Source organism: Diceros bicornis, chromosome 16 (assembly GCF_020826845.1).
Source record: "Diceros bicornis minor isolate mBicDic1 chromosome 16, mDicBic1.mat.cur, whole genome shotgun sequence".
NCBI lineage: Eukaryota > Metazoa > Chordata > Mammalia > Perissodactyla > Rhinocerotidae > Diceros > Diceros bicornis.
In genome coordinates, this window is record NC_080755.1 from 27,204,240 (window position 1) to 27,217,457 (window position 13,218).

The following is a 13,218-nucleotide window of genomic DNA, read 5'->3' on the forward strand; positions in this document are numbered from 1 at the left end:
GCAACACCAAAATCAACCACAGATATTCCTCTGCCACATCAAACACCAAGATTTTTAATACACATTTGCCATATAAAAGTATCTAGAGAGTTTTCCACTGTACACCTGCATGCATTTGCTTTTCATTTTTGTCAAAAGAACACCCAGTTCCCACCCAGGTGGCCCCAGCTATGATCTAGGAACCATAAGAAGCCCCACCAAAAATGCTTAAAGACTCCTGTGACTCAATAAGAAAAACACAAAGAACCCAACTTAAAAAAATGGCAAAAGGATTTGAACAGATATTTTTTCAAAAAAAATATACAAGTGGCCAATAAGCATACAAAAAGATGCTTAACATCATTATCCATTAGGCAAATGAAAACTATAATGAGATAGCACTTCACATCCACTAGGATGGCTATACTAAAAAAGACAGATAATAAATGTTGTTGAGGATGTGGAGAAATTGGAACCTTTACACACTGCTGGCGAAAATGCAAAATGGTGCAGCTGCTTTGAAAAACAATCTGACAGTTCCTCAAAAGATTAAACATTTGTTTAATGTTAACTGAATTACCATATGACACAGCAATTCCATTCTTAGGTATATACCCAAGAGAAATGAAAACATATATCCCACACAAAAACTTGTACATGAATGCTTAAAGCAGCAGCATTCATAACAGCAAAAAGTGAAAACAACCCAAATGTCCATCAACCGATGGATAAACAAAATGTGATATATCCAAACAACAGAATGCTATTTAGCATAAGAAGGAATGAAGTACTGTTACATGCTACAACATGGAAGAACTTTGAAAACATTATGTTACATGAATGAAGCTAGTCAAAAAAGACCACATATTGTATGATTCCATTCATATGAAATGTACCGAATAAGCAAATCTATGGAGACAGAAAGTAAATTAGTGGTTGCCTAAGGCTGTGGGTTGAGGGAGAACATTGGCAGCTAATTGCTAATAGGTATAGGTTTTTACTTTTGGAGGAGTGACAAAAATATTCTAAAATTAATTGTGGTGATGGCTGCACAACTCTATGAATATACTAAAAACTATTGGATTATACACTTTAAATGGGTGAATTGTATGGTATGTAAATTACATGTCAATAAAGCTTTTCAATGTAAATCCACCACGGTTTTCCTTTTCCAGTTGCTGACATGGATAGATCAAGAGGATGGAACAGACTCCAGGACTGGCCTAAGTTCTGTAGTTCACTTAAAGGTGGATAAAATGGACACTGTCAGCAGAAACATTATCACTATCAGAGCAGCACTTGGGACTCAGGCTGTGGGAGCCCAACTCTAGAACAAACATATTGTATGGAATTAGCAGTCTTGTCAAGTGAACAGAAAGGCAGATTAGATATAAATAGAACCATTCCTATAAGAATAAAAGCTATCGATTACAAAGTATTCACAGCCAGGTGCTAAGTTAAGTGTTGTACACACATTCTTCTAGCACATAATGAGGTGAGTATTATTATGTACATTTTATAGGTAAGCAATCTGAAAATAGGTTAAGTAAATTATCCAAGGAGAGCCAGCTTGTAAGCGGTCAAGGTGGGATTTGAATCCACACCTGTCTGACTTTTAGGTCTTAAGCGCTACTTAATAGAATTGTCTAAGATATTTGCATTATAATCATAACCTCCTATTATACCATATTCATATATATATACCTAGCTTTACTTTGTAGTCCCTACCTACAAATGTCATTTTGGAGTAGACACTTGTGAAAATCTTAAAACAGGGAGATTACAGGAATTGCCATTGACAGTAGTGGTACAGTTGCCATAGCAACCAATCCACCAAATTGGTCTGTGCTATGAGGCACGCACTTCCGTGTCTATAATACACCAGTATTGACTGGGATACCTCACAGCATCGATGAACCCCTCTGAATGCCTACGAGGGAGAAAGTGCTGAGGTCTTAGTGTGCATCTTAAAGCATTCAAGTTTTTCCTTCCAAGTTTCCCGCTCTGATTCACAGATTCTACATTCCCTCTTCTAATCCTTTCCATTTGCCCGGATGCTCCAGCGCGGTTGGTTTCAGAGGTGCTCAAAATCAGGGCCAGACAGTCGTCTGCTGCTTTGTTCTAAGAAGGATTTACAAATATGACTATTTTCTTTTTGGTGAAGAATTGACCCACCCAAGCCAATAATTCCGCACTCAGTGTCAGACTGTGAATCGTTGACTGTCTCACTCCCACCTCCACATACAAAACAGGCCTTTATCGGATAAAAACACATCTCAGAAGTCACTGTACAGAAAATTTAAAGCTGGCACCCAACATATTCACTTTGACTGTGGAGACACAGAGACACGCACGCACAGCCATCTATCCACATTTTTCAACAGTTCTTCTACATTTTCAAGGACTCTTTCTTCTCTAATATTGGTGCTTTTTCTCTTCCTCCTCCTCTTCCATTTCACCGGCCTTGGCTGTCTTCAGAGGCACCTGAAGGCACATAAGGCAGGGAAGTGAAACCGAGTGTAATTCTTCAGTTCACTTCTCTGCAGCCTCCAGTGAGCCAGTCTCCATACGGTGGCCCAGCTGAGCTCAGAGGAAGTTCAGCGTCCCTGCGCAGGTGCAATTTACCAACTCACTCGCAGGCGCACCGGGAGCAGAGAACCAGACATATGGAAGGGAGAGGCTCTGGGAACAGCAGAAAACGAAGCCTCTAAGCTTGAGTTTATGAGGTTAAAAAGAGGAGGCAGTCTCCTCTATGAAAGGAAGAAATGAAAGACTTTTACACCTAAAAAGGCCATCATTTTCCCTTTGAAGAATTAAATATAAAGTGCTGAAAGCAATCAGAAATTCTCATTTTCCCACTTCCTTCTCATGCCCTTGTGTTCACCTTTGGGTTCCTTCAACTTCATTCTTAAGTTCTTAAAAGTCTCTGACCATTTCTGTGCTTTCAGTGAAATCACAGACATGTTCAAGAGTTTTCTTAATAGGCAAAAATGTATTCAGGTACATTTTGCTTAATGTATCTTTTAAAATTAAAAATAAATTGATTTTAAATAGCATTTTCTGTTTATGTAGTTTTTCATGATCTCAGCTGATCCTTACAGAAACCCTGGGAAGGAGAACTAAAATTATTAATCCATTTTACCAATGTGGGACTCAGCTAAAGTGGAGCCAGATCACACGTGTAGGCTTATGATTTCAAAGGCAGCAGTGTTTCCACTTATTTTCTCAGTTCAAGTAAAAAAATGCTGATTTTTTCCACTGTAGAATTCAACCATGTAGTGGATAATGCAGGCCCTACAACTTCCTCTATGATCTGGACAACTCTTCCTGCCTAATCTCCGGTCACCCACACCTTCTTTCAGCTCCGGGAAGGTACCCAACTCTTCTCTGCCTGGTGTTCATGCATGTACTCTTCTCTCAGCTTGTGCCCTTCCCAGCTGCATACCCTGCCTTCCCCCAGACCCATTACTCTGGATCTCTCATCTTCAAGGCTCATCTTAAACATCTTCTGTAGGGAAAGTCTTCTTTGGCCACGCCAGCAAGGTTACAGCACTCTGTGATATGGTCTCTCAGCACATGGCAATTTTCTAATTTATAGCATGTATTAGCAGTTTGATTAATTTATGTAATTATTTACTCTTTTTCCTTATAGTGTGAACTATGTGAAGTTAGAAATGTGTCTGTCTTCCTCAATTCTGTATCTCAGAACGTAGCCCAGAGCTTGGTGTATTATATATCTTTGATACAAATTTGGGGGATATTCCACAGCAGAATTTCTTGTTGGTGGTAAATTACAATGTGTCACCCCAAGTTCCCATTGTGGGCATGGCGCAGTCATAGGCGTGGGTTTAGAAAAGCTGCCCAAGGTTGTGAAGGTCCCCTGGCTTCTCAGGTCTGCTGCCAGCTCCAACAATACTGGGAATTAAGATGATTTTACAAAGAATGCGACAATATTTTCATCTCCTCCTGTTGGCATGACAGGCTGTCCCCTTTGAACTGTGACATTTCTGAAACTACATTATCTATTACAAGAATGAAGAGTTTTGCCACAAAACATCTTGATTAACTCAGATGACAAATATATAATTATTAAACAGAATCAAATTATAGGAGTGAAGGTACCACGATTCCTTTTCTTCTTGTAGAAACACTATTTTTTTCTTTTGAGGACTGACTTTTTTTTCCTTTTTAATGAAACTCTGTCTATAACTTTGCAAATTATATAAGTTGAGTATGTAGTGATTTAAATACTTCTAAATTAGTGCTTATTTGTCCAACAAATTTGAACACCTACTCTCCAAACAACAGAATTTCCTTGCCCATCTTCTTCTACTGCTAGTTCTTTTTCTTTCTTTTTCAGATGACTTCTTCCTTAATAATTTCTTTAATTTCTCATATGTCCTTGCATTTTCCTTACTGTTTGTTTTTCTTCATTTTCCATATCCCTATGATTTATTTTCTCTCTTTGCATCATAAATATTCACTATTTTCACATCCCCACTACTGTAGGCTTTCTCTAGTACCTTTCTGCTTCTAATGTTGCAAATAGTTCTAACACTATTTTCATTAATATTACTTGTGAATATATAAGTCCTTCTGATATTTACAGTAAAATGGACATATTCACTGTATCATCTGTCTTACAACTGAGTCTTTCCCTGGTTAATTCACTCTCCTGCCCATATCATAATAGTGTTTATGTGTTTTTTTTTTTAAGAAATCATCATTAGTAATTCACGCATCATGAATTATCTTGGAAGTTAATGGAAAGGACATGACAATGAATATGTTTTCTGAAATTCTAAATGAATGACAGAAGGCATAAATATTTATGGCATAACAATTGTTAAAATGATTTTCTTGAAACAAAATATAAACAGAATAAATGTCCAATTAGAGTAATCTTTTTTATGTTATTAAAATTTATAGGCATTTTTATAATTCTGGTTTCTACCTGTTGTATTTATCACCTGTAAGTATCACCAATATGAATAGCTTTCTGCTGTCCTCACAGAAACAAAGTTGATACCCCTCTAGTACTCTAGTGCACAGAAATCTAGGGGCAAAAATCTCTTGGTTCAAATTCAAGCTTCAAGGCTTTGTTTTGGTTTGTTTTATTTTAACAATCATTTTTTCTTTGTAAAACTGTAAGTTCTTATTTTTATTGATTTATTTAAAATATATTGGCTCATTCTGTTTTAACTAAGTCAATATCATAGGAACAAATCTGAACAACCTCATTATTTAGCCCCTTAATCTCAAAACTAATAATTAAGTATGGTAGACCGGTCAGAAAGAATTTTGGCCTTCTAATGTATTCGTCTCACTCTTCTTCATTGGTTGGGTGGTTTGAAGAAGCATTAGAAAGTAGGAACTTTTAATCACTTCTACGGTATGGTAAAACAAAGATATGGAAGGTGTAGATTAAAGTTTGCTTTTTTAGAAGCCATATCTACAATATACACTCGTAATAAGAGAGTATTCTTCATATGATGACGGACTCTCAACTCAACACTATTCAGATAATTGGACCATTTACTTATCTTCTCTGATCCTCAGTTTTCTAATATTTAAAAAGATTGAAAAGGTGTTGTAAGGATTAGAAAGAATGTAAGTAATACGTCAAGTTCATTATAGGTGCTCAAATAGTGATAGCTACTTTTATTATTGGCAAACAACAGTGGTATGTGTGTAATCATCTTTAAAATCACTTCCATTTTTATTTCACTTTGGCTTTGTCAACTAAGCTGAGCCAAATCCTAAGTGTCCACCTCAGTTGTATTTAACACCAATATCAATTCATATTGAATTCACATTTTTGGATCGAGGTCAGGTACCAAGTTAAGTGCTTTGATTACAAATACTCAGAGCAGTCACTGGGGTCAGTCTTATGTATTTATCTCCCCCAAACCTATAACACCACGAGTGCTCCTCCAGAGGTTACCCATTTAGGAGCAGGAAAGAGGGTTCTAGAGACAGACTCGATCCAGCTGATTCTCTCAGAAGTCAGGATTTCTGATAACATACACCCTTTGACCAAAGCAGCTGGAGATGCAGGTTGGCATTTAGAAAAATGTTCATTTATATGCCTGGATTAGTTTGCTGGATATGTGCATGTCAATCTCAGAAAGCCGTGGTTTAAATGTACCTGACTACTCTAATTTCCTACTGGAAATCATTAAAATACCATAGAAATGACATTTCACCCTCTTCTGAATAATGACCAATCTATCGCAGTTGGTTCAATTTCTGGTATGCTTGAAAAAATGAGCAATGCATTCACTGTTTTAATTAGTCACTATTTACCTTCCCGGGATCACTATTTAAATTCTTAAGTCTTATTGTGGAAAGTTGAAATTCTAACTTGGCACGGTAGAACTATTTAGGCTAGAATTATCTCCAAGGGGAAGGAGAAAGACCAATGGGATTCTTTCCACCAGAATAAGGGCAAAATTTTGTGTCCCTTTTGTTTATTGATGTATCCCAAGTGCCTAGAATAGTAGTTGGCAAACTATGACTCCCAGAACAAATCCAGCCTACCTCCTGTTTTTATACAGCCCACACACACAGAATAGTTTTTACATTTTTAAATGGTAAAAAAAAATCAAAAGAAGAAGAATATTTGATGACATACGACAATTACATGAAATTTCAGTGCCCATAAACGACATTTTGTCCTAACACAGCCATGCTCATTCATTTACGTATTGTCCATGGCGTCTTTGTGCTACGAGGGAAGAGTGGAGTAGTTTCAACAGAAATCGTGTGTGACCTCCAAAACCAAAAATAATTACTATTTGGCCTTTTACAGGAAAAAAAATGCCAACCCCGGGCCTAGAACAATACCTCTCCTTAACTTCTTTTAAAGTCAGGTATATTAATATTTAAAGCTCACAAGTTTCTTTCCAAAAGGAAAGGCTTAAGTCTACATATAACTCTAAAGACAAGCATCAGATTATATTGTAATGTAGAGAGGCTCATAGCAAAAAGCAGAACACCGTAGATGAGAACACAGACTTAACAGCCGCACTGCCTGGGCTCAGACTTTGGGTCCACCACTTACCAGCTGTGCAACCATGGGCAAAATGTTTAACTTCTCTGGTATCCGTTTTTCCATCTATAAAATGAGGCTAATGATAGTACCCATCCCTTAGAGCTGTTATGAGCATTAAATAAGTAACGTTTGTAAAATAATTGGAACATTACCTGGTATGAAGTTTGTTGTTGTTGTTAGTGCCGTGGAGTCAGATTCCAACCCCTAGCAACCCGGTGTACAGCAGAGTGGAACCCTTCTCTGTCTTTTTGTGCCATCCTCTCACCTTCTGGCGCTATATCAGACAATGCTCCACTGCTATTCACAGGGTTTTCATGGCCAATTTTTTTGGAAGTGGGTGGCCAGGTCCTTCTTCCTAGTCTGTCTAGCCTAGAAGCTCTGCTGAAACTTGTCCACCACAGGTGACCCTGCTGGTATTTGAAATACCAGTGGCACAGCTTTCAACATCACAGCAACAAGCAGCCACCACAGTACAACAACCAAAACAGACAGGTGGTGCGGTTCCCTGACCGGAAATGAACCCTGCCTGGCAGTGAGAGCCCTGAATCTTAACCACTAGACTAGACCACCAGGTCTGGCTGGTATGAAGTAGCTGTTGTAAATAAAGTAACGTATTTTTTTACTGTATTTTTAAGTTAAGAAAATTGAGATACTTAGTAATTAGGTAAGGTAATGAGTGAACCTCAACATGTTCATAAATATGGGAAAAATATAAGTATGAATCAAAATTTGAACATGTCCACTTTTGTCAGTCAGTCCTCTAGGCCAATACAATGCATTAGCATTGCTTTAATTGCCTTTTGATTGTAGGATACAGCTATTCAGCTCCCATACCCATGATACAATTTTGTAATCAATGGTGCTGTTTCAGATAATAAACAAATTGTATTTTGAATGGTTGAGTAACTTCTGATACAAAATCTAGCTACCTAACAACTCCTAATCTGAGGATATCAAATTGATATTAAGGGAAGTAACAATTTAGAGAATGCATGGATATAAGATTGGTTTGCTTTGTTAAGGTTGTTATTCAGTTCATACAAACTATCGTCCTACATTTAAAGAAACACTTTCTAAGCATCAAAGCCAAGACTCAAAACTGTGAATTTGGAAATCTAATAGCTTTTTAATCATTGCAAGTCATTTTAGCAAATAGATAATTAGGACTCCTGATGCTTAAATAGATTTTTACATTAATTTATGTGCAATCTTTAAATAGACTATGTTTTGCAGAAGGTGAAATCTTTATAAGGTAGTCTTCTATATTCTATAAAATATGATATCTTGAAAACTACACTTCAATATAGGACTGTACATGGGACTGTACTAGCTGGTGGTTAAATGTTTTAAAAAATATATAATTACTTTCATTAATGCTTTTCTATTACAGGTGTTTTCCTGAAGAAGGTTCAATAGACTTTTGTTATGTGCTTTAGTAACGTAGTTGGGGAACATATTGGTAAAGTGCAACACTGAGGTTTTCTTATTCTATAATCGTAATTCCTTCAACTTTCAATTAAGCATTTATTTAACTGTTACATTGTGTGATGTGCAATGAAAATGTAAAAAAGTTAATTAATCCAGTCCAATTTGATTTATTTGGGATAATTATTAAATTATGCATTAAAATTTTAAAAGTACAAATAAAAAAGAAACTTTTTGGGTTACTTAAGCTAAACTTAGACTATAAGTCTTCTGATATTTACTTTTTAACGTACTAAACGTTGCATGTCATGTCACTTTATTAAATTAAATTTTCATGCTTTAGAAACCTTTAATAATGATTTTTCCAGAAACTTTTTCAAGAACTTATTTAAAAGTTTTATATTTCTCACAATAAAACAAAGGGAAAATAACTAAGAAACAAGACTTTAAAATATTTTAATTTTTGTCTACTTAAGTCCTGTTGTCTTAAATTAGTTATGTCTATATTTGAATATGTCTCTTATTTTTTATTTATTATTATTAATGCTTAATTTGCTAAAAGAAAATATAAATCTGAGCATAAATGGCATCCTAAGAAAAACTAAGCAACTAGAGCAAAAATTGAAAATTAATTTGGGTATTTTTAAAGTCTTTATGCTTGAGTTGCTTTATTTTTCTAGACTTAATAAAAATTCAAAATTACTTAATAATCCTTAAAAACATTTAAATTTTATTATATTAATTGCTCTACTTTCTATGGGTAACATATATTCTTAGACAAGTACATTCTCTTTGAAGTTATTCTTTTTGCTTATATTTTGTTCTTATTCCAATAGATGGGTCAATTTTAATTTTCCAACTCCCTCTCTGAATTTGAGGAATTCTTTCATATTTAGACTTTAAAAATTACAGGTGGATAAAAAGGAATAAATACAATGCCCTTCCATTCAATTGTCTTCAATAAAAGTCACGCAATTGCAAAAACAATTGTTGAACACATTTATCTCTCTGTTAAACTACGTGTAAAGCTGAGAAAACATTTTTATATTATGGTGATTCTATAATAAATGGGTCGATATAATACTGTTGGTTGCAACTTACAGTATTTTTGTCTACATTAAAGTTAAGATCTTGATGGTTATTCTTGCATTCTTTCTGTGAATTAAAATTAGAATAATCTAATTAGTCCCTAAACATTAAAATGTTACAGTTACCAATAATGGAACAAAATCTAAATTATATGACTTTGAGATCAACAATAGGTTCACATGAACTATATTTTCTTTTCCGGATCTTCCGCTTTTAAAGGAAAATACAGTTTTCTTCCTACTTCAGAAGTATCAGATTCTTGCAGCATCCATGACACTTGTAAGCATTCAGTGGTCAGACACCACTACATATCCTTCAAATGATATGGCCCAGTGAAGCTGGAAGGTGTCATCACAGAGCCAGGCAGCCTGGTATCTCAGCCGTCCACCAGGACACAGCCAGCAGGTCCCAGTTGGTGTGCTGAGTCCAGACTAAGGTGGGAAATGGATTTTGCATTTTGAAAGTCAACTCTTCTAACATTGAACCCTAGGACATACTTATTAGATAAAACTACATTGAGGGCTTCAGCAATTATTTATTTATTAGATCAAATTTATTTATTAGATCAAAATGCCCATTTTCCAAATTACTCTTAGAACATGTTAAATCTTAATTTTATTATCCTTCTGGGTTTCTGAATTTATAGTAGATTGTATGTATTTTTTAAGATATGAATAAATGTTCAGAACTATAACTGTGCTGTCTGAATCTTCAATATATATGATATGTGCTAAACTAAATACACTTGTAGGACATTTAAAAGTTATGAAAGTTAAAATAACAATATTAATCACCAAGGCCCATTGGTGTGGTGCTGTTTGCCCATCACACTAAGCTTACCATTTTGATCTTTAGACAAATGAAAAACTCTTACAAAATAAAAATACATTCCATGTTCTTGTTCTCACTTGAACTCCTGTGTTCACTCTTCAAGCACACAGGGGTTTGGATTCTTGGTTGTGCTATTGTCCTACTGTCATCTTTTGACACCACAATTTATTAACTCAGCTCTCACAGATATCAGAAAAATCAACTTAGAAGATTTCTAAGTTCAAGATTTCCCATGCCTCCTGTGGGCCTCACCTGAACACCAGTGCTGCCTAAACAATTGTAGAGAATATCCTCTATTTCTTAAAACTTTAGTTACCTAGGCTTGGTAGAAACATCATGATGAAAAAATAAACATTGAATTCCATAAGGCTGCACAAAGTGGACCCCATTCTTTAGACATCCTTCAGACATCCTTCTGAATGGGAAAATGCTATGATGGATTTTTAGACCATGTACTTTCTAATGTAACGCTTTGGTGGATTCGGCTGGGGTAGCCTGGCATCTGGACTCATGATGTTTTATCACGAGAAACTGAGAAGATACTGCTTCTCTTTTCTAAAAAGAGAAAAAAACCCTCTGCTAGGGCTCATTAAAAAGGGTTTTAAAATTGGAGCCAATAAAACACGACTGTCAATTTCTACAGTTCTTTTTTTTTTAATCTCAGCAGCATTTTAACAAGGCATCATTTTTCTCTGCCCTTTGACATGAAATCCTACTTGCAACACACACACAGACACATTCCAAATAGCAACAACCACAACTCCCCAACTTCTTTGTGACTTCGGAGCAGGCACACAGACCTAACTGGACCAGATGACTCCTCTCCTCACAGTTTTCCACTGAGCTCCACTTTGAGATGGGAGCTACTAGGCATGATTCACTCTGACACCCTGAAACCTCTTGCTTTGCTCTCCTTTAAAAGTGAAAAGGAAAGGCTTTCCACAAGATAGAAAAGTTTGCCTGGGTATGCGATGCCAGAATTTCCAATAGTGACCCTAATAGGCAAAGCATTTCCGGGCTCTAACCTCCAAAGGGAGCAGACCCCAGTCTCTAAAAAACAAAAAACAACTTGATTGTTTGACAGAAAGAATGAAAGCTCTCCCGTCCCAGCATCGCCTGGGCGGTTGTGCTGGCCCAAGACAGGAAAGAGGTGAAGTGGCGTGGGCACTTCTTGTGCAGAATCCTTTTCCTTAAGCAAGCTCATTTTAAGATGTGGAAGGAGGACTGGATAGAGAGGGTTCCAAAGCTGCACTAACAGCCCAGGCCTATGGCCCCACCTGCCTGTCAATTTCAGTCCACAAGTCCCACATTTCTTGCTCTGGGGATACTGAGAACGGGGGCTTTCTCGCGCTCAGGGATGCTGTTAGGCCAGTTCCCTGCCCACCTTTCAGGGGCTCTGAAATCCACTTTCCCCACACAGTCTGAATTGTTTGTTTGCGTTTGTTTTCAGCCTGCCCCAGCCTTCAGCTCAGCCCATCCCTCTGCCCCCTCTCCTTGCCCCCTCCCTGCGGCCTCTCTGGCTCCCCTCCACCCCCGCCCTCCTCTTTGTTGTCTCCTACCTGCTGGCCAGGCTCTGCCTGCAATGCTGCCTGAAGGGCATCAGGTGGTAGTTCATGGCGTCCAGCAGCAGCTTCTGGCAAACTGGGTCGGTGCGCATGAAATCCACTGACTGGACCCGCTCCACCAGCTCCGGGGCCGGGATGAGCGCGAAGCGGAGGCGCTTCATGAGGTCGGGCGCATACTGCATGCGGGTCTCGCGGTCGTGCTCCAGCCACAGCACGGACATCTGGAAAAGCGCCAGTTCCGACTCCACCGGGGGCGGCAGCGAGTCCAGCAGGGCGCGCATCTCCTCGAAGTTGAGCAGCAGCACATCCTCCACCAGGTACTTGTTGGCCAGCTTCTTGGTCTCCTCCAGGCCGTGCAGCGCGGCGATCTTGCACACCTGCTTGTAGTTCTGCACCGAGATCTGGTCGTTGAGGAACTGCACGCAGAGCTTGGTGACCTGGGGGATGTGCAAGATCTTGCTGACCGACAGCACCTCCTCCACTGTGTCCAGGGAGAGGGTCACGTTGGCCGTGTAGAGATACTCGAGCACCAGGCGCAGCCCGATGGACGAACAGCCCTGCAGCACCAGGTTGTTGATGGCCCGGGGACTGGTCAGCAGCTTGTCGTCGGGGGAGGAGGAAGGAGTCCCAGGCTCCTCCTGCGGCGGCGGCTGCTGCTGCTGTGGCGGCTGCTGCTGCGGCTGCTGCTGCTGCTGCTGGTCCTTGGGGGCCCCCAGGCCGTCCTGGCCGCCGACCCCTCCCCCGAGAGGGGGGTGGCTGGAGAAGAGCGATCGGAAGTACTGCGAGCAGGAGGCCAGCACGGCCTTGTGGCAGTGGAACTGCTGGCCCTGGGCCGTCAGGGTCACGTCGCAAAACAGCTGCTTCCTCCACAGCAGGTTGAGGCCGTGCAGCAGGTTGTCGCTGTGGCTGGGGTCGAAGGTGGAGGTCCTGTCCCCGGATCTGGACATGGCGAGCTGACTCGGCGCACCTGGCTTTAAACCCTCCTCCAACCTGGCAGACGGGGTGGGGGATGGGAGGGAGGGGAGAGGGTAGTGGAGGGAGTGGGGTGTGGTCGGGGTGGGGAAGGGTGTGGAGGGGAGGGGAGGGCGAAGAACAACAATCAGTGCTCAGCTTGGCTCCTGCCCGGCGCGCCTCCGGACCCCGACCCTAGGAGGAAGGTTTGAAGGCACTGGATCCCTGAGCGCCACCAGAATGGCCCTGTCTGGGGTCCGGGCGCCCGTTCGGCTCCCTGCTACTCCTCTCGCCACCGCCCATACACTTCGTCCCTCACTTTCC

General features: G+C 39.5%; 1 protein-coding gene across 1 annotated transcript in view; it reads right to left on the reverse strand.

Moving 5' to 3' along the window:
- The window catches only part of KLHL14 (kelch like family member 14), a 95,294-nt gene extending 82,375 nt beyond the window's left edge, over positions 1-12,919 (reverse strand). The window contains exon 1 of the mRNA XM_058556959.1: positions 11,938-12,919. Within this exon, the coding sequence (XP_058412942.1) occupies positions 11,938-12,890 (953 nt within the window). The 5' untranslated portion in view covers positions 12,891-12,919. The remainder of the gene's footprint in view (positions 1-11,937) is intronic.
- Positions 12,920-13,218: the final 299 nt, after the last annotated feature.